This window comes from Callithrix jacchus, chromosome 5 (assembly GCF_049354715.1).
Source record: "Callithrix jacchus isolate 240 chromosome 5, calJac240_pri, whole genome shotgun sequence".
Lineage (NCBI taxonomy): Eukaryota > Metazoa > Chordata > Mammalia > Primates > Cebidae > Callithrix > Callithrix jacchus.
In genome coordinates this window covers 59,147,686-59,167,119 of record NC_133506.1, presented here as the reverse complement: position 1 = coordinate 59,167,119, position 19,434 = coordinate 59,147,686, and the positions used below count along the sequence as shown (strand labels likewise).

At 56.6% G+C, this 19,434-nt stretch overlaps 1 protein-coding gene and 2 long non-coding RNA genes across 47 annotated transcripts in view; 1 reads left to right on the top strand and 2 right to left on the bottom strand.

The window, feature by feature from the left end:
• RTEL1 (regulator of telomere elongation helicase 1) overlaps positions 1–14,388 on the bottom strand; it is a 36,304-nt gene extending 21,916 nt beyond the window's left edge. For 23 of the 45 annotated variants that reach the window (XR_013535288.1, XR_013535287.1, XR_013535286.1 and 20 more), the window contains exons 1-9: positions 12,954–13,441; positions 12,572–12,843; positions 11,508–11,884; positions 11,070–11,163; positions 10,292–10,373; positions 10,033–10,093; positions 6,843–6,918; positions 5,622–5,706; positions 892–957 (exon numbers count right to left, since the gene is read on the bottom strand). Coding sequence is in view for 40 of the 45 variants with exons in the window: in XM_078372129.1 (XP_078228255.1) it covers positions 892–957; positions 5,622–5,706; positions 6,843–6,918; positions 10,033–10,093; positions 10,292–10,373; positions 11,070–11,163; positions 11,508–11,844 (801 nt within the window). In the remaining 5 variants the exon portion in view is untranslated. Of the gene's footprint in view, positions 1–891; positions 958–5,621; positions 5,707–6,842; positions 6,919–10,032; positions 10,094–10,291; positions 10,374–11,069; positions 11,164–11,507; positions 11,885–12,571; positions 12,844–12,953; positions 13,442–13,598 lie in introns of those variants that run through there. The other 22 variants (XR_013535290.1, XM_078372143.1, XM_078372139.1 and 19 more) reach the window with 5 other exon arrangements.
• A 76-nt stretch (positions 14,389–14,464) lies between these two features.
• Positions 14,465–17,362, top strand: LOC144582515 (uncharacterized). The gene is made up of 3 exons (XR_013535293.1): positions 14,465–14,762; positions 14,957–15,155; positions 16,954–17,362. It is a non-coding gene; the product is annotated as an uncharacterized LOC144582515 (long non-coding RNA).
• Positions 17,363–17,988: 626 nt separating this feature from the next.
• On the bottom strand, positions 17,989–19,394 carry LOC144582516 (uncharacterized). The gene is made up of 2 exons (XR_013535294.1): positions 19,203–19,394; positions 17,989–18,679 (listed from the first exon to the last, which is right to left on the bottom strand). It is a non-coding gene; the product is annotated as an uncharacterized LOC144582516 (long non-coding RNA).
• Between the last annotated feature and the right edge of the window lie 40 nt (positions 19,395–19,434).

Sequence of the window (19,434 nt, the reverse complement as noted above, 5' to 3'; positions counted from 1 at the left end):
CCATGCCTGGCTAATTTTTTGTACTTTTGGTAAAGATGGGGTGTCACCACATTGGCCAGGCTGGTCTTGAACCCCTGACTTCAAGTGATCCGCCCGGCTCAGTCTCCAAAAGTGCTGAGATTACAGGAGTGAGGCACTGCACCCATATGCCAACATTTCTTAATTAAAATCTAGATTCCTGGCTTTCTCTCAAGTCAGAAGACCTAGTCTACCGTCTCACATGGCAACAAGTGCCTGGAACTAAGGAACTGGCTGAGGGTGGTCACTGAGCCCGGAGCCCAGGGCCGCGCAGTGGGGAGCCTCATCCCAGGCTTGGGAGTGTCCAGCACAGCTGACCCCAGGGGCCCTTCTCCAGCACCATTCCTGGGTCCACAGGGCCCTGAGCAGTGGCAAGCAGCGGCCACAGAGGCAGGGTGGGGGTGGCACTGGGAGCTGGAGTGGGAGCATGCTAGAGCCAGCAGGTGGGACTGGGAGGGCCTCTTACAAGCCATTCCTGCAGCTGCGGCCACAGGGGTGAGCAGCTGTCTCCACAACAGCCCTCCCAAGGGTCAGCCCATGTAGCCTGAAGGGCAGAGATGGTGCAGGAAAGACACACGCCTGCTACTGCCCTGGTGACAGAAGCCAAGGGCAGAGGAGACAGCCCTGGCCCAGGTTGACCCCGAGATGGCTGGAGGGAAGGGGTCTGGTGAGCAGCTTCTGGGGGCCTGTGCCTGAGGAACTGGTCCCTGGCCCAGCTGGCCGGTCTCCAGCCCCAGAAGAGGCATCAGAGCAGACCAGGAGGTATGGCAGAAGCTCCTGGTGTGCTCAGTCCTGGGTACCTAGGGCTGGAAAGATTGCTCTTGACAGAGAAGCCAGGAGAGACAGGAGGCGTTCAGGCCAGTGGGGACTCACCACGTTGTGAGCTTCATCCAAGATCACGACCGTCCCCTTCAGGTCAATGCTGTGTGCCCGGCGGCTCTACAAGGGGAAGAGAGGGGACGGAGCGGTGGAGCCGAGCGGGACAGGGCCCCTGTGGGCGCAGGCTCACAGAGACAGGGAAAGAGGGAAACCAAGGCATGTGTGGCAGGCACCAAACATCACAAGCACAGACTACACACGGCGCCGGCGAAGTCCAGAGGAGGCCTCGTCTGTCAGGAGGGCCAGATCTCAATGGCAACCTAGCAGCACCACACCACGCTAATCAGCAGCTTACCACGGAGGGGATGCTCATGGCCAGCACGAAAAGGCACACGCCACGCTCAGCAAGATGGTCACAATGCCCTGGGAGCCCCAGGACACTGCAATCCTGTAGCCACAGATGCGGAGGAGCCAAGAGGACCCAAACCCAACAGTTCTCTGCCCTGGCACACACTCAGGAAAACTAAAAATTTCCAAGGTCCCACCCACAGTGTCATGGGAGTAATGTGCAGTAGGATCCAGTTTTGGTATTTTTAAATTTTCACACATCAAGATGCCCATTTTAAGTGTACTGAGTTCTGGCAGTGATGTGCACCATATAACCACCAGCGCCACCCCTGCCTTTTCTATTAATAGAGCATCATATAAATGGAATAAAACAGTAGGTCCAGCCAGGCGTGGTGGTTCACACCTGTAATCCCAGCACTTTGGGAGGCCGAGGCGGGCAGATCACAAGGTCAGGAGTTCAAGACCAGCCTGGCCAACATGGTGAAACCCTGTCTCTACTAAAAATACAAAAATTAGCCAGGTATGGTGGTGTGCACCTATAATCCCAGCTACTTGGGATGCTGAGGCAGAAGAATCGCTTGAACCCAAGAGGCAGAGGCTGCAGTGAGCTGAGATCGCGTCATCACACTCCAGCTTGGGTGACAAAGCGAGACTCCATCTCAAAACAAGAAACAGGAGGTCCTTGTCAGTTGGCTTCTTTGGGTTAGCATGTCTGGGACTCATCGGCTCCCTGCTGCTATGTGACCACAGTCCACGCCTGTGGGCCGCTGCTGGTGTTTGGGTACCACGGTTTGTCCATTCACCTGTGGATGGGCTCATGAGTTGCTTCCCAGTTTTGGCAACTGTAAACAAAGCTCTGGTAAACCTGCACATTCAAGTCTTTTTCTCCTTTTTTCTTTTTTTTGGGAAGGAGGTCTCCCTATGTTGCCCAGGCTGGTGTCCCGGGCCAAGCGATCTCCAGCCTTGGTCCCTAGAGTTCTGGGATTACAGGCATGAGCCCGAGCCTGGCGCACATACAAATCTCTGAACATATCCTCCCTTCCCCAGCTCGGCTGTTTGGTACACGTTTGCGGAGTGGCTGCCTCATGCCTCACCAGCAATGGAGGGGACTCCAGCTGTTCCACACCCTCAGTAACACTCAGGTTTCCGGAATTCCAGCCATGTGGTGGGACTGCAGTGCTGGCTCCCCGAGGCCTTAACCTGTTTTCTCCTATGACTGGAGATGCTGGGTGAATTTTCACATGCAGAACTGGCCATTCCATCCTTCTTGGTGAAACATCTGTCCAGGTCCTTTCCCAGTGGTTAACTGGGTTGTTTGCTTAGTTATGAGAGAATTTTACATACTCTGGTCAAAGGTCCTTTGAAATCAAAAAAGGGGCCAGGTATGGTGGCTCATGCCTATAATCCCAGCAGTTTGGGAGACCGAGGTGGGTGGATCACAAGGTCAGGAGTTTGAAACCAGCCTGGCCAGTATGGTGAAACCTCGTCTCTACTAAAAATACAAAAAAATTAGCCAGGAGTGGTGGCGCATGCCTGTAGTCTCAGCATCCACCTCGGGAGGATGAGGCAGGAGAATCACTTGAACCCAGGAGGCAGAGGGTGCAGTGAGCCGAGATCTTGCCACTGCACTCAAGCCAGGGTAACAGAGGGAAACTTTGTGTCAAAAAACAAACAACAACAACAACAACAACAACAAAAATGAAGAAATCAAAGGAGGGCTGAAAAAATTTTAAAGTCCTTTGAAAGACAGAAGCATTTTCTCCCTTTCTGTAACTGCTCTTTTTCTTAACTCTTCCAAAGAGTTGAAGCTTCAAATTTTGGTGAAGCCCAAATTTTAGTGTTTTTCTTTTTTTTCATTTTACCTTATGTTCTGGGGCACACGTGCAGGTCATGCAGGGTTGTTGCACAGGTGCACACTACATCTGACATTTCTCCCCATGTTATCCCTCCCCACCTCCCAAATTTTAATGTTTTTCTTTATGGCTAGTGCCTTGTGTGTCCACACTAAGAAATCTTTGCCTACCCCAAAGTTGCAAGGACCTCTCTGTTTCTTTCTAGAACTTTTAGTTCAGCTTTTACACTTAGGTTTATACAGAGTAAAGTAAGAGCTAAGATTCACTGTTTTCCAGATATCCAGCCATTCTAGCACCATTTTTTCAGAAAACCAAAAAACAATGTTCATTTCCTCTGTGAATTACATTGGTGTGTCTGTCAAAAACAATCAGCACGGGCCAGGCATGGTGACAGCGCCCGAATCCCAGCTACTTGGGAAGCTGATGCGGGAGAACTGCTTGAACCCAGGGGCGGAGGCTGCAGTGAGCAGAGATCGAGTCACTGTGCTCCACTGGGTGACAGAGTGAGATTCCGATGGAAACAAAACACCAATCACTACAGGCTGTGGGTCTGCTTGAGTTTCTCTCTTCTCCACAGGCCTGCACTTGAGCCAGGCAGTCTCCACCCAACTCCCGCAGCTTTAGAGGAGTCTTGAAACCAGCGAGGTGCATCCTCCAGCTTTGTTCTTCTCCACCGTCACCTTGCTGTTTCAGATCTTCAGTGTGTCCATCAAAGTGTTAGATTCAGTTGTAACTGTCCCAGGGAGGGGTCTGATGGGGTCAGAAGCTCTCTAGGTGGTTCCCAAGGGCAGCCAGGGCTCACAGCACCGAGTCACCCACAACCATGGCAAACCTCACCAGCTCTCCATTCTGCAATTGCTTCCAGGAGTCAGCCCCACCGGCCCACACTCGCCTCCTCACTTGCTCTGCTGCACCTGCTATGGCTCCTCTCCAACTCAGTGTTCCCCATCCTGGGCCCTGCCCACTCGGCTCTGGATCCACCTCCTCCCTCTGCTCTATTTCCCTTCAATATCATCAGCTCACTTGCTTACCCTTTTGCTCTTTTGCTCTCTACCTGTCCCCATCACCAGAATCAAATCTCCATGTGAATGAAGCCAGTTTTGCTATGCCTAGAACAGCACCAGCACAACAGGCTCTTGATAAATATACACCCTGAGAATGAGCAAGTGAAGGGATCTGGAGAGAAAAACACCACCATGTCATCATCACATGAACACGCGAGTCACTGACCCTGTGCATGGTGTCGGATTGCACCTGCACTAAATAAAAAGTGAGGGGCACAAAATCATGCGGGTGAGCACATGCTCTTGATGGGGGGAGTGAGCGTGGCACTGGGCATAGGCTGGGAGCAGGGAGTGAGTAAGAGTCAGCCTGGGGCTGGGCACAGGCTGAGGGGATGAGAGTGAGCATGGAGCTGAGGGAGAGTGGGAGTAGTGAGTGGGAGTGAGGGTGAGGGTGGGGTTGGGCCAGGCTACAGGGTAGTGAGTGTGGGGCTGGGCACAAGCTGAGGGGGGAGTGAGTGGGAGTGAGCGTGGGGCTGGGGGAGGAGTGGGGCTGAGGGGGAGTGAGTGGGAGTGAGCCTGGGGCTGAGGGGGAGTGGGGGGAATGAGTGGGAGCGAGTGTGGGGCTGGGCCAGGCTGGGGGGTAGTGAGTGTGCGGCTGGGCCAGGTTGGGGAATAGTGAGTGTGGGGCTGGGCCGGGGTGAGGGGGGAGTGAGTGTGGGGCTGGACTGGGCTGAGGGGGAGTGAGTGTGGGGCTGGGCCGGGCTGAGGGGGGAGTGTGGGGCAGGGCTGAGGGGGAGTGAGTGTGGGGTAGGGCTGAGGGGGGAGTGAGTGTGGGGCTGGGTTGGGCTGAGCGAGGAGTGAGTGTGGGGCTGGGCCGGGCTGAGGGGGAGTGAGGGTGGGGCTGGGCACAGGCTGAGGGGGAGTGAGGGTGGGGCTGGGACAGGCTGAGTGGGGGAGTAAGTGTGGGGCTGGGCACAGGCTGAGGTGGGGAGTGAGGGTGGGGCTGGGCCAGGCTGAGGGGGAGTTGAGTGTGGGGCTGGGCACAGGCTGAGGGGGAGTGAGGGTGGGGCTGGGTACAGGCTGAGGGGGAGTGAGTGTGGGGCTGGGCACAGGCTGAGGGGGAGTAAGGGTGGGGCTGGGTACAGGCTGAGGGGGAGTGAGGGTGGGGCTGGGCACAGGCTGAGGGGAGTGAGGGTAGGGCTGGGCACACGCTGGGGGGGAGTGAGTGGGCTTCCCATGTTCTTGGTGCCTCCTCCCACAGTCAGATGTGAGTGAAGATCCTGAACTGTCCAGATCATGAGTGGGCACTGGCCTGTGAACCACACCTGGAGGTCTCTTCTCACTGCCACCAGCCCACCCACACCCAGGGTGCTCACAACAGCTGACCCGTGGCCTGGGGCTGCTCACAAGTGTGTCTGGCCAGGCTGAGCGCCTGCCAAGTGACAAGAGTTGAGTCCTCCCGCCCACGCCTGCTGCTCTGAGGCCCTGAACCCGCAAGGCTCGGATGGCCTGTCCTAAGCCCAGAGATAGATACCCACTGGACATCAGGAGTCACCAGATGCACAGACTGAGCCCCCACCTTGGCATCCAACAAGTAATTGTACGGCATGAAGATGATGTCAGCCTGCTGCTTCAGGTTCCGGGACAGGTAGTAAGGGCACACCCTGGAGGGGAGAGCAGGGAGGGTGCTGTGAGCGCCCCGTGCAGAGGATGACCCGAGGGCGGGGCCGCCATGGCTTCTGACCAGGAAGAAGCCTTATCCTGCACGTGGGAGCCCAGATGGGAAGCTGCTGTCTGGGATGGATGGGGAGTACATATCAGTTTCCAACCATGTGAATCATCGTCTTTTTAAAAACTCAATGGAAGGGTCAGGCACGGTGGCTCATGCCTGTAATCCAAGCACTTTGGGAGGCCCAGGCGGGTGGATCACCTGAGGTGGGGAATTCAAGACCAGCCTGACCAACATGGTGAAACCCTGTCTCTATAAAAACAACAACAACAAAAACTCAATGGAAAAGAAAAAACAACCCTATTCCCGAATAGAGGTCATCAGAAACAAACACAACACAGAAGCACTAAAAAAAAAGCAGAGCTGGTAAGGTGCAGTGGCTCACGCCTGTAATCCCATCACTTTGGGAGGCGAAGGTGGGCAGGTATCTTGAGCTCAGGAGTTTGAGACTGGCCTGGGCAACACAGTGAGACCCTGTCTGTACAAAAAATACAAAAATTAACCAGGAATGGTGGTGCGTGCCTGTAGTCCCTGCTACTTGGGAGGCTCAGCTGGGAGAATCGCTTGAGCCTGGGAGGTTGAGGCTGCAGTGGGCCGAGATCCCGACTCTGCACTCCAGCCTAGGAAACAGAGCTAGACTCTGTCTCACAAAAAAAGGGGGGAGGGGAGCTTTTCACCCTAAATATAAGAAAAGCTTTATTACAACTTGAATCTCTGAAGCTATAATCTATTGATGTCGGACATATCTGCTGTCCTCAAAAGAACGAGGCCAAGCTACCAGCACCAGTGTGAGAAGCTATTCACAATGCTGTGAAAACGGAAAATGGCAGACAAAGCCTCCACAGCAGACACAGGGGCCACAGTGGCCATCTGGGGTGGCTGAGGGCCAGGGACTAGGGAGGCAGTTTTGCTTTTTACTTACGTTCCTCAGGGCTGCTGAAACTTTTTCATACTGAATGGTTGTTAGTTTCATAATTTAAAAAGAAAGAAACATATTGGGGGTTCAGCAGGCCACAGGAGAGCTGGGCCGTGGAAGGACATGGTGGGTGTGGCCTCACTGACGGGTCTCACCTGTGCCTGCTTCCGCTCTTGACCAAGTCCTCGATGTCCAGGATGGGGCTGGTCAGCTCCTGCTCCAGGCTCTTCTCTGTAGGTGTGAGGCAGGGGTAAACACATACCCTCAGGGTCCGCTAAGTCTCCCAGACCACAAGGGGATGCCCAGGACAGAACAGCTCCTACACAGTGGGCAGGGCTGGGCGTTCTCCCACAACCGGGAACATGCCACAAAGCACCCACTGAGGGTCTCAGGTGCCCAAGGGAGGCCCCCACCCAAAGTGATCCCAAGGGAGTCCTCCTCTGCCCTAGAAGGCAGTCTGAGGCTGAGGGTGGATCCAACAGAGGCCAGCAGGGTCCCGAGGGTTCTCCACATCCTCTCCAAGACAACTCAAGATAGTACAGGAGTGGTGGCCATACCCAGCCCTCCTCAGGGCAGGAAAGGACAGCCCCTCAGCCTATTGCCCCAGCTCACAGAGGTGTCTCTCACAAACCCTTGCGATTACAGCCAGTCACTCAGCTTCCCTGCCAACCACAACAGACCCAGAACTTCCAGCTAAAAAAGAACCAGGTTTTCCTGTGTTAAACAGTGCCCCACCCCCACCCCCGCAGCATGGCAGCCATGAGAAAGGGCACTGCCTATGCTGGCTGAGAGGCCCAGGGCAGAAAAGATCTCAGGGAGTTTGGGGGATGGCCTGCCCCTCCCTTGCCTCCACAGCACAGGCTCCCAAACTGGAACCACAAGAATTCCTTAAGGAGCTGCTTAAACACAGACAGGACCAGGGACCTCTTCTAACAAGCATCCCAGAGTCTTAGGGCAGTCACATGTGGCCGTGGAGCCTCCCCCAGCTCCCGACTCCATCATGGTTATTTTGTGCCAGTCCCCAGCAGATGCCAGGTCCCCTGAGGGCCAGGACTCAGCTGCAGAGGCCAGAAGCAAGTGTGTACACACATACACGCACACACGCACATACACACACCCCAGAGATGACTCAACCCAGGACTCAGCTGCAGAGGCCAGAAGCATGCACGCACACACGCGCACACACACACGTGCACGCACACATACACACACATCTACACACCAGCGATGACCCAACCCCACATGCCCCCAGGGATAGCAGGGAAGGCAGGGGAGGAAAAGCACACTCCTTAGCAGCACCATAGCAACAGGCCAGCCAATCAGCATGCGCTGCAACACATGGGCACTTTCCAGCCCTTCCCGGGTGGAGAGCTGAGGGTGGGGCGAGGACAGGAGCTGCGAGGGGAAGGGGACGAGGGGCAGGGGTGTCCCAGAGGCTCTCCAGCTGTCTCCTTGTTCGTCCAAAATACCTGCCTCCCTTCCTCTCATGTCCCTCCTGGAGCTGCAGCCCACTCCAAAGATGCCCAGGCCTGTGCAGCTGCTGCAGACACCACCCTCACAGCCCATCCAGGGGGCAGACAGGACACCAAGGTTCACAGCTAGGCAACCCCAGCAGGTCAGGCAATGAGAGCCCAAGCCAAGGGAGACAGGCTGGGGGCTGGTCTGTGTCTTCTTGGACTGAGCTCACAGGCTGGGGGAGGAGAAAGAGGGGGGACTCAACACCCATAGGCCTGACACCCATGGAAGCAGAACCAGGAGGCAGTCAACTACTCTCACCAGGGAGCAAGTCCAGCAGCCATAGGGCACTGCCCTAGTCCAGGACCATGGCAGGCCAGGCCTATGGTCAGCGTTCCACACTATCCCAAGGACCCCGCTGCATGGGCCTAGGGACACCCAGAAGGCGTTCCTGTCCTATCCGGGCGAGGAACTTGGAAATGACAACTGTTGACAATTTCCAACAACACATCTGCCTGTCCGTCCCAGAGTCACCTCCCACAGGCATTGCTGAGAGAAGCGTGCAGCTCCCGTCAGGGAACCTGGGGCTCAGATACAGAGCCCCTTCTCAGGACCACCAGAAAGGCCTGGACAACCACACATCAAGGTGACTGGGGGCTTCGGTGTCACCAGACCAAAAAACCAACAAAGAAGAAAGCTACACAGAACACACCTCAGCAAGTGGGGCTCCCTGCAGGGCCAGGTTCCATCCACTCTGTCTTTTCAAGGGGCAGGGTCCAGAAATGCCTGGTGGTGGGTCACGAGGGACCAGCCAGCTGCGCCCCTGGCAGGGGAGCACTGTCCTAGATGCCACGGCAGCTTCAGGGTCCTCAGTCCTGGCACACTGAGCACTCGACAAGCATCCTGCAGACAGCAGCCTACAGGACCACTGCCGCCTTCTACGCTGCAGGGCCACATCAGCCGAGGCTCGAGCCCCACCGAGGCAGGGAACAGGGAACCCTGATCCCACAGAAGCCCAGGCCCCAGCGACTGCAGACATGACACCTCAGGTCACAGAAAACACCAAGGGCACCAGACAGGGGCTCACCCTGCCACTGCCTCTGGGACCCTGAGATGAGCCTCAGAAGCCCAACACACCAGAGGAGCAGCCACGTGGGTGGAAAAGCACCCCTGGCCTCTGACAGGCTGTGGCTGCCCCGGGTAGATAACTTTCACTCACTCGTCCTGTCTCTGGAAGAAGCCCCGGGGCCTCCTGTGTGGGACCCACAGGACTCAGCCTGGAGTCACACTTGGGGCTGTAATTATTCGCAGCAAGGGAGTACACAGCAAGGTCAGCACAGGAAAAAGACACATGGGGCAGGGTCGGGGGAGGTCAGACACAGCTTCCAAGACCCCTCCCAGAATGGTATGAGGGCCAGTCCCAGGAGCACCCACTGCCGGGCAAGCAACAAAATCCCAGGCTCCCCGAAGAGAAAGAAGGTATTCAGCAAAACCCTACTGTTTGCACCAACACTTTAGATGCAGGAAGCCCCTCATCAGGAAACGGAGGGAGCCTTTGCAAAACCCATGACCCCAGGCACCAACCAGTCTTGCCGGCTGGCTGTCTTGGACCACTGTGTGAGCTCTTCCACACAGGAGCCTATCACAGAGGCCTCGAGTCAGAAGACAGGGCCCAGGTACACGACTGCACTGGCCATCCCACCAGGCAAGCACGACCAGGCTGTGACACCACAGAGCTCTGCCCTGAGAGATTCACACACTTGAACCCCACCCTGGTCCCACCGACCCTGGTCCTACCAACCCTGGTCCCACCAGCTCCGGCCCCACCAAGCTCCGCCTGAGAGACTCACACACTCCAACCCAACCCCGGCCGCAACGAGCTGCTTGTACCTTCTACGTTGTTGTAGAAATGACAGGAGTGACTTGCCACCTTCTTTCGACACAAGTGGATCTGAGGGAGGAAGGGCAAAGTGCGAGGCTAGAGCCCGGCCAAGAAAGGAACCGAATCAGCCTCCACCCACCAGGTCCTCCCCTGCAGTCCCCCGGGTGTACTTCAAACCCTATCCCAGAGGGAGCAGATCCTGGGGCTCTGGACACCCAGCAGCACTCGCCTCACGGAATCCTGAACCACAGGAGCCCAGGAACCCACCTGCATGTGGTTACTCTCCTGCTTCTTCACTTCAGGGTGGATGCACAGCTGCTCCCGGGAGCCCAGCACACACACCTTAGGCCTGATGGGAGAGGGCACATGGGTGGGAGACCAGCACACACCCCTCAGGCCTGGTGGGAGAGGGCACATGCGTGGGAGCCCAGCACACCCTCAGGCCTGGTGGGAGAGGGCACGTGGGTCGAGGAGGAGCTGCCTCTAACAGTCACAGAGTGTTCCCACAGCGTGAGCTGTATGAGGACACAAAAGTGCCTCAGTGGCCAGAGGAAGCGAGCATAACTGCAACGTGGCCCAGGCATGGGAGGGAGCAAGAAGACAGTGGGGGGGGCCTGGACAGAGGGTCAAGACTCGACAACTTCCATAGCACCCTGCCATCGGTCCTGCCACAGGAACCAGGACAGAATACCAGACTCTGCTGGGCTCTGACAAGCGGCAGGGCCTCTTCCCACTTCATGTGCAAAGCTGCACTGCAGTCTGGCCCTGCCCCACAACTGCCACAGCACCCACCGCCTGCAAGGAGCTCAAGACACCAGCCCAAAGTCAGCACACAAATGCAAAGCTAATTTCTCACCAGTCACAGGTACTGGAGGCAGCCCAGGCCCCAGCCTACCCCTGGGCACCAGCACACTGCACACTCCTGGGGAGCGTCTAGAAAGACCACCACTCTCCACCACTACACAGCATGGGCTGTGTACCCTGCACCATGCCAAGTTGGGTTCTCTCAATGACCCTGAGACAGGTGTGAACTCGCCTGACCCACCGGTAGGAGGTGTTCCGAAGCTCGCTGATGACCTGGGTGAGTTGTGAGTGGGTCCTGGAGGCATAAATGATCTTTGGGACGTCCGTGTAGCAAGCTGAGCAGATACAAGCAAGTACACAGGTCATGGCTCTCACACAACGTTCTCACGTGCCGAAGGCAGGTGGCATTCAGCTAACTCAACCCTGCAGACAGCCAACAATCTGATACCCCAGATACTCGTTTATCAAAAATGGATGACATGGGTATTCCAGTGCCCTAATTCAGCAGAAAAGCCCAACCCCAGGTTTATACCTAAGATGGCAAGAAATTGTGTGGTACCTACAAAATTCTTGAGCTCTGCTTGAGAGACAGCAGAAGGCCCCGTGGACCACCCCACCCTCAGCACCATCCCTTTCCCACCGTCCCCACAGGAGGCCAAGGGCCTGGGAAGTAGGTCACCTATGGGGTCTCCATCAGCAGCAGCAGCAGCACTGCCCCAGGATGACAAGGCTCGATCTGGGAAAAGCTCCCCTTGCAGCCTCTCGGCAATCTTGCGGGCAGAGATGGTGTCTCGGAGGTGTTCTCGCCAGGCCAGCGTGGTGCACAGGAGGCACAGCGTCTTCCCTGTGCCCGTGGGGCTCTCCAGGATGCCATTCACCTTCTGGAGTTGGGAGCAAGGGTTATGAGGAAGCCAGGAAGAGGTGAGGCTGCACAAGCCACCTGGAGACAAGCCTCGGCAGCCAGTGGGCAGCACTTCCAAGAAGCAGACGGCATTGTCAGGGGGTGAGAGTGCCATGGGGCCATGAAGAGTCCTCGGGACACTTTCCACTCTTGCCCTAAAAGACGTGAAGCAACTCGGCTGCCATCAGCAAACAATTTGCAGAACACTAAGCAAAATACGACAGTATTTTTCAGCCTAAGGAGTAAGATGACTAATTAGGTGTCAAGTCTCAAAATAGGAAATTATTCTGCATTTCTGGATCAAAACATTAACGCTGTGTTATCTGATGTCCTACATACAAGCTCTCAGATGGGAACCTGAGCAGCAAACTCCGGGAGGGGAGGGGTGTGAGCCGGGTACAGGACGGCACCCAGGAGAAGGCAACCTGTGCTGCTGCCACCTCCCTGCAACCCCCAGACTCAAAGACCTTCAAAGTGAGGCTGGCCACCGCTGCCCCTAACAGAAATCCTTCCTCCTGATCCTTGGATGCCAGCCGCTCCTACAGAGGCCCCAAGGCACTCCCAAGTCTGTCACCATCAAGGACGATCATTTTCACCTGTCAGTCTTTTCTCCCACCCCACCTGGAACACCAGCCCTGTTTTTTGTTTTTTTTTGTTTTTTTTTTTTTTGAGACACAGTTTCGCTCTGTCACACAGGCTGGAGTGTAATGGCTGACCTCAACACCAGTCCTTTTTATGACAGAGGCTGCATCTCACACGGAGGGGCCTGGCTGGAGCCGCCCTGGCAGAAGCTCCACCATGCCGACCCACCCACGGTCCTTTACTCAGGGCCTGTGCTCTACCTTCTGCAGACATTCCAGGACCTTGGCCATGTACTCCTGCTGGCATTTGTAGGGCTTGAAAGGGAAGTCTACGGTCACACCATTCAGGACTATCTTGGGCATATCAACCTGTTCTCAGGAGGGCTCAGAGGGTCGCTGAGGGGCAGGCTTATTCGGGTCTGTATGAAAAAACCACTCCGAAGGCCCCAGGGTCTCAGCCACTCCTGGTGATCGATGCGAGAATGTGCCCTGGGACACAACGCTGCTCTCTTCCAAAATCCCTATGGCAAGACCTGGGAAAACAATAAGACCTGTTTGTAGACAGCTTTTGTGGGTACCGGGCTTTCCTGGGCATTTCCAGAAGTCCCTCCTGTGGAGAGGGTCGAGGACAACCCTGCCATACCCCATCACGAGTAGCTGGCGGGGGACGAAGACGCTAAGTGGCTGGGCCTGGCCTTATCCTCCCGCCCCACAACTCCGCCCTTCTCTGGAAGGGACGCCCACAGTGCTGCAACCTCCGCCGCAGTAACTCCGTAACTTCCACAAGAGCCTGAGGGCTGGAGAGGCCAGCGGCACCCCTGCAGGTCAGCACGACGTCAGAGCGGAGGGTCTGAGCCTCCGGCCCTGCCTCTCCAGCCCTCTGCCCTCCTGGTGGTTGGAGGCCATCCCCCAGCCCGCCCGGATGGGCAACCAGGTGCAGCCGAAGCAGCGAAAGAGCGTCCCGGGATGCTAATCCGTGCAGCCCTGGGCAAGGCACTGAACTTCTCTAGGCCTCAGTCCAGTGCGGCCTGGGAACAGGGACTAACAGACTAGACGCGGACACACTGAAAGACGGCCCTTCCCTCCAGTCCCGGCCATGGCCTCCGCCAACGACGAGGCGCCAGCGCACACAGAAAACTACAGGTTCCAGAATGCAGCGCAGCCAACCACCAGCTCGCGGCCCCGAGGGCGGCGCGGGGCCTGCCGGGACCTGTAGTTTCGAAAAACCGTAACGCGCCCCCCCAGCCGCTCAGGTAAAAGAACCACTTGCAGGGTCACTGCGACTCACTGCTCACTTGCCTTCGCGAGCCTTCTAGAACCGGGGGGCCCTCAGGAACTCAACCAACTCCAGTCGAGGGCCGCCACCGCGTGCCCCGCTGTCAGCCAGTTCGGACTTCGCGGGCTGAGGCGCGCAATAGCCGCTGAGCGCGCTGCACTTCCGCCCCCACGTCCGGTCCTCTACTTTGTGCTCCGGTCGGAAACTGTTTCCCCGCGGAGGGGTCCGCCTGCTCTTCGACTCCTTGAGGTCTACGCGGCCCTATGCGCGTTCCTTGCCCGGCTCCCCTGCCCAGTGAACCTCACTTCCGTCGCCCACAGGCAGACATCTGGGGTCCTGCCCGTCTCCTCCCTTGGTGTCATCCCCCACCAGGGTCTCCGTTCCATCACCACCTCCCTAGGCCACGCCATCACCATTGCCCGGAGAGCTGCACGGACCTCCTCCCAGAGGCATTTTCTTCCTTTTCACTGCCTACCGCTTTCCTGAAAATGGAAAAACGGCTGCCCCCGGCCCAGGCCCCGGCTCCTGAGAGCCCTGACCGCCTCCTCTCCTTCCTCTGCCGCTCGGTCTAGCTTCTGCCTGGGTTACTGTCCCCGCACTGGCCCTGGCGGGCCTCCCCGTGTCCCCAGCACCCGGCACCGGCTGACAGCAGGGCGGACTCCAAGAGCGAGGCCCGCACAGTTCTGTGGGGTCAGCCCAGCGTCAGGGCTGTTTGTCTCGGGCGGCCGCAGCCCCCATTTCCCAAAAGGCCCCAGGAGGAAGTCGACGCTGCCTGAGCGCGCACGGCCAGCAGGCAGCGCCTGTTCACTGCTGTTTAACGTTCGCGGTTTCCCACGGGTGGCGCATGCGTCTGCCGCGCGAGCCCACGCTCCTGCTCTAGACGGTGGCGAGCCCACGCTCCTGCTCGAGACGGTGCTCGGCCGAGAAGCCCCCGCCATGGGCCTGTTCTGGTGAAGGAACCGCAGGCTGCCTATCCGGGACTCGGCAGGGAGTTAACGATGAGGAGACGCAGCCACACACGCTTGTGGAAGGGCTTTCAGTGCCGCCCACGCCAGCGGATACAGTTCGGCTGTGTCCCCACCCAAGTCCCCCTCCAACCGTGATGCCCACATGTGGAGGGAGGGCCTGGAGGTGATCGGATCTTGGGGTCAGTTTCCCCCAGGCTGTTCCATGATAGTGAGTGCTAATGAGCTCCCATGGCTTGAAGGTGGCGGGTTCCCCTTCTTCCTCTCTCTCTCTATCTGTCTCTCTCCTGACGCCATGTCAGACCTGGGAACTAGGACTAACAGATTTCGCCTTCTGCCATGATTGTAATTTTCCAGGGGGCTCCCCAGCCATGATCTCAGCTCACTGCAGCTTCCACCTCCCAGGTTCAAGCGATTCTCCCAGCCTGCCGAGTATCTGGGATTACAGGCAGCCACCACCACACCCAGCCAATTTTTGTATTTTTAGTAGAGACAGCATTTCACCATGTTGCCCAGGCTGGTCTGGAACTGACCTCGGGTGATCCACCCGCCTCAGCCTCCCAAAGTACCGGGATTCCAGGCATGCGCCACCGCACCCAGCCAGGTAGTGTCTTAATAGCAGTGTGAGATCAGACAAATGTTTGACACACTTCTCCCTGAACGACCCTGGGATAAGTCCTCTTATTGTCCACACTTAATGTGCGAGGAAGTGAGGCACAGGGTGTTTAGACTGCCCAGAGCCTGTCGAGGAGCCAAGAGTTTTACCTTGTGCTACCACACACCCCATCTCCTGGAGAACAGTGGCCAGAAAAGGCTGTCCCATGGACTGAGCTCAAGTCTGAGTCATCTGCTCCTTGCCAGCTGCTAGAGGAGTGCGCGTTCTGGCCTGGGGCAGTCAGGAACTCCTGTACCCCTGCCCACCTCCTGTAGTTGCTGACATAGCCACAGCTCCAGCAGACAGCAGGTGCCTGACAGATGTATGTTGAATGAGTGTTCTACTGAGGTACAGGGCTCCTCCTAGGAGCCAGGGTTAATTTCAAGAGTGCAGAAGTCTGATAAAAGTCACAGTTTATGAAAAACATGTTTTTAGACAAATTCTTGCTCTTGTTGCCCAGGCTGGAGGGCAATGGTGTGATCTCGGCTCACTGCAACCTCTGCCTCGTGGGTTTGAGTGATCCTCCTGCTTCAGCCTCCTGAGTAGCTGGCATTACAGGCACCTGCCATCACACCTGACTAATTTTTGTATTTTTAGTAGAGACAGGGTTTCACCATGTTGGCCAGGCTGGTCTTAAACTCCTGACCTCAGGTGATCTGCCCACTTCAGCCTCCCAAAGTGCTGGGTTTACAGGTGTGAGCCACCACAACCGGCCAAAACATTTTTTTTAAGACGGAGTCTCACAGTGTTGCCCAGGCTGGAGTGCAGTGGTGCAGTCTCAGCTTACTGCAATCTCTGCCTCCTGGATTCAAGTCATTCTCCTGCCTCAGCCTCCAGAGTAGCTGGGACTATAGGCATGCACCACCACACCCAACTAATTTTTTTGTATTTTTAGTAGAGATGCAGTTTCACCATGTTGGCCAGGAGGGTCTCAATCTCCTGACCTCGTGATCTGCCCATCTCAGCCTCCCAAAGTTCTGGGACTACAAGCATGAGCCACTGTGCCTGGCCAATTTTTTTTTTTGAGACGGAGTCTCTCACTGCCGCCGGGGCTGGAGTGCAGTGGCGTGATCTTGGCTTGCTGCAACCTCCTGCTCCCAGGTTCAAGCAATTCTCCTGCCTCAGCTTCCTGAGTAGCTGGGATTACAGAAGCCCACCACCACACCCAGCTAATTATTTTCTATTTTTTTTATTTTTGAGATGGATTTTCCCTCTTGTTATCCAGGCTGGAGTGCAATGGCACGATCTCAGCCCACCGCAACCTCCGCCTCCTGGGTTCAGGCAATTCTCCTGCCTCAGCCTCCTGAGTAGCTGGGCCACGACACCATGCCCAGCTAATTTTTTGTATTTTTAGTAGAGACGGGGTTTCACCATGTTGACCAGGATGGTCTTGATCTCTTGACCTCGTGATCCACCCACTTCTGCCTCCCAAAATGCTGGGATTACAGGCATGAGCCACTGCGCCCAGCCTAATTTTTTGTATTTTCAGTAGAGATGGCGTTTCACCATGTTGGCCAGGCTGGTCTCGAATGCCTGACCTTGTGATCCACTTACCTCAGCCTCCCAAAGTGCTGGGATTAAGGTGTGAGCCACCTGCCCCCCCCCATTTTTTTTAACTAGCACATGTGCACATGAAAAACGTCTTTGATGTGGTGGGGGCGGCTGCACGGGGCCAGGGGTGGTGGAGGCGTGGCTGGGCCTTGCTGGGGTCCCAGGCTTCACGCTCATGCCGGCCCACCACCCCCAGGATGGGCTTCTCATGATCTGGCACCACAAGACCACCATCTTCCTGGACGCCAGGGAGTCCAGCACATGTTGGAGCTGAAGCACATCCTCAAGTGGCTCCCTGACGAGCAGCACCTGTACAAGGACAACCAAGTCTCGGATGATGGCAAGACACTGAGCAAGTGTGGCTTCACCAGCCAAGCAGCACCGCCACAGGCGCCTGCCACAGTGGGGCTGGCCTTCTGGCAGAGGACACCTGTGAGCCCCTGTGTGCCCAGCCTTTCTCAGCCTGCTGAGCTGCTCGACGTGATGAGACACAGGGACTCAGAGGGCATGCCCATGAAGAAGTGGTGCAGTGAGGGCACCCTAGAGGCCATACCCCCAATTAGAGAGATTTAGAAAAAAGAAAAATAAGAAAAACATCTTTGAAATGCCTGCTCATGCACTTTCTGCAGTTGACCTTGGTGAGAAGTCAAAATCTGCTCAAAGACCTGGTGCTATCTATATTGGGGCAAACAGTCACTACAGCTACTGTGTGTGCCTGTTAGCACACTGACAATCAGTACAGCTATGGTGTGTGTCCGCTAATGCACTGACAGTACAACCATGACCTGTGCCCGCTAGCGTGCTAAGAGTCAGTACAGCTGACAATCAATGCCCCTGCTGTGTGTGTACACTAGCTGTGCACATCTGTCCTCCTGGCACTATGCCAGGGGCTTCTACACACCTGGTCTCTGTGCTCCAGATGAGGACACAGGCTCAGGGAGGGTCTGGCCAGAGTCGAAATGAGTGTGAGGCATTGCCATGCTCTCAGCCTGACTGGGCTGATCCTACCCCACCCACATGAGAAGACTCTGGAGGACCCAGACAGGGGTACTCCTCTTGATCCCTAGCACCTGTGTTCCGGCACCTGGGGCTGGAGTCCATCAGAAGGACGCTGACTGTCTCCAACTGCCACTGTGTGGCCGACAGGGAGGACACGACTGTGTCGTGATGGGCATCCCTGCGCCCTCCCTCCTCCTTCCCAGAGCTGGGTTCCTAGGAATGGCCCAGGGGCTTACTCTGTGTGTATATTAGTTTGATAGAGCTTCATAGCAAATCACCACAAACTCAACAGCTTAGAACAACCCTCAGTCATTACCTCCCAGTTCCTAGTATCCCAAGGCTGAAACCAAGTGGGCTGAGTTCTTGTGTGGAGGCCCTGGAGTCAAACCTGCCTCCACGCGCATTCTCTTCCTGTTGGCAGAACTCACTTCTTTGCTGTTGAGGTCTTGTCTTGCTGGCTGTTGGCTGGGGGCCGGTCTCACATCCTTGCCATGTGGCCTTTCATCTCAACAACAGAGAACCTTCTGCTTTTACCCCTCCAATTTCTTCGACCAGTCAGAGGAAACTGCTTTTAAAGTGCTCCTGTGATGGGTTCAGGGCCCACCTGATGACCCTCCTGTCCTAAGTGCTACCTCTGTGCCACATGGTGTCACATTCTTGGGCATCAAATTCACCAGACTCACAGTCACAGGGATGACACCCACTTGCATGCAGGGCTCGGGACTCTCCAGGCCACCCTGGGGTGTGGTGGCCTTGGGAGCCCCAACACATGCTGGAGCTGACACTTGCCCTGGCTTTCCTATTGCTGAGCCAGCCTCATCGCTCTGCAAGTCTCCCAAGGTTTGCCAGAGTTTTTACTCCTGGCTCCATGACTTAGTTGCTTGTAGGGCAAAGCACTTCTCCCAGCCTGGGCAACTCCATCCCTGCAATGGAATGACACTCTATCAGGCTTTCCCTTGGAGAGTTATGAGGAGAGGGGGAGGCAGGAGAGCTTGCCCCCCACTCACTAAGCACACACAACCCTGGCACCCCACCTCTCCATCTCGGGGGCCACTTCATTATCCCATCTTACACCTGAGAAACAAAGGCCCAGGTGTTGAGACAGTGCCCCTGGCCTTGGCCACATAGTGAGTGAACCTCAGAGCATGGCAGAGGCCACCTCTGTTTCACAGCAGAGCCTTTGTTCTGGCCTCACTCCTCCACTTTGACGCTTCTCTGCTCAGATCCTACCCATCCCTGGGCCCACAGGAGATGCCCCTTGGAGGCCTCCAGGCCAGCATCCACCCTGTGGCTGTGGCATCCTCTCCGATGGCTGCCACAGACCAAACCCTGTTGGCACCAGCCCAGAATTGAGGGGCCTGGGTTCAGGGCTCTGCGGCCCCACCCTGGGGGTGGGACCTCCCCTCCTTCCTGGCCCCTGCCCTGAGGAAGGGGGCTCATCTCCACCTCACTCTCAGGCCTCACAAAGCCAAGTTCAGGAAGCAGCTGTCCGGCTGTGAGCAGTTGTAGGGAGGGCGTCTTGTTGCAGTCGGACTCCTCCTTCCCTCCTCCGCTTTTTCCCTCTCAGGGCTGCGCCCCTTCCCAGCCAGGAGCTGGCTCCTCTGTCTCTTCCTCCCTCCCTGGCTCCTTCCCTCTCTCTCCCTCCCTCCCTCTCTCTCCTCTCTTCCCCGCCTCCCGC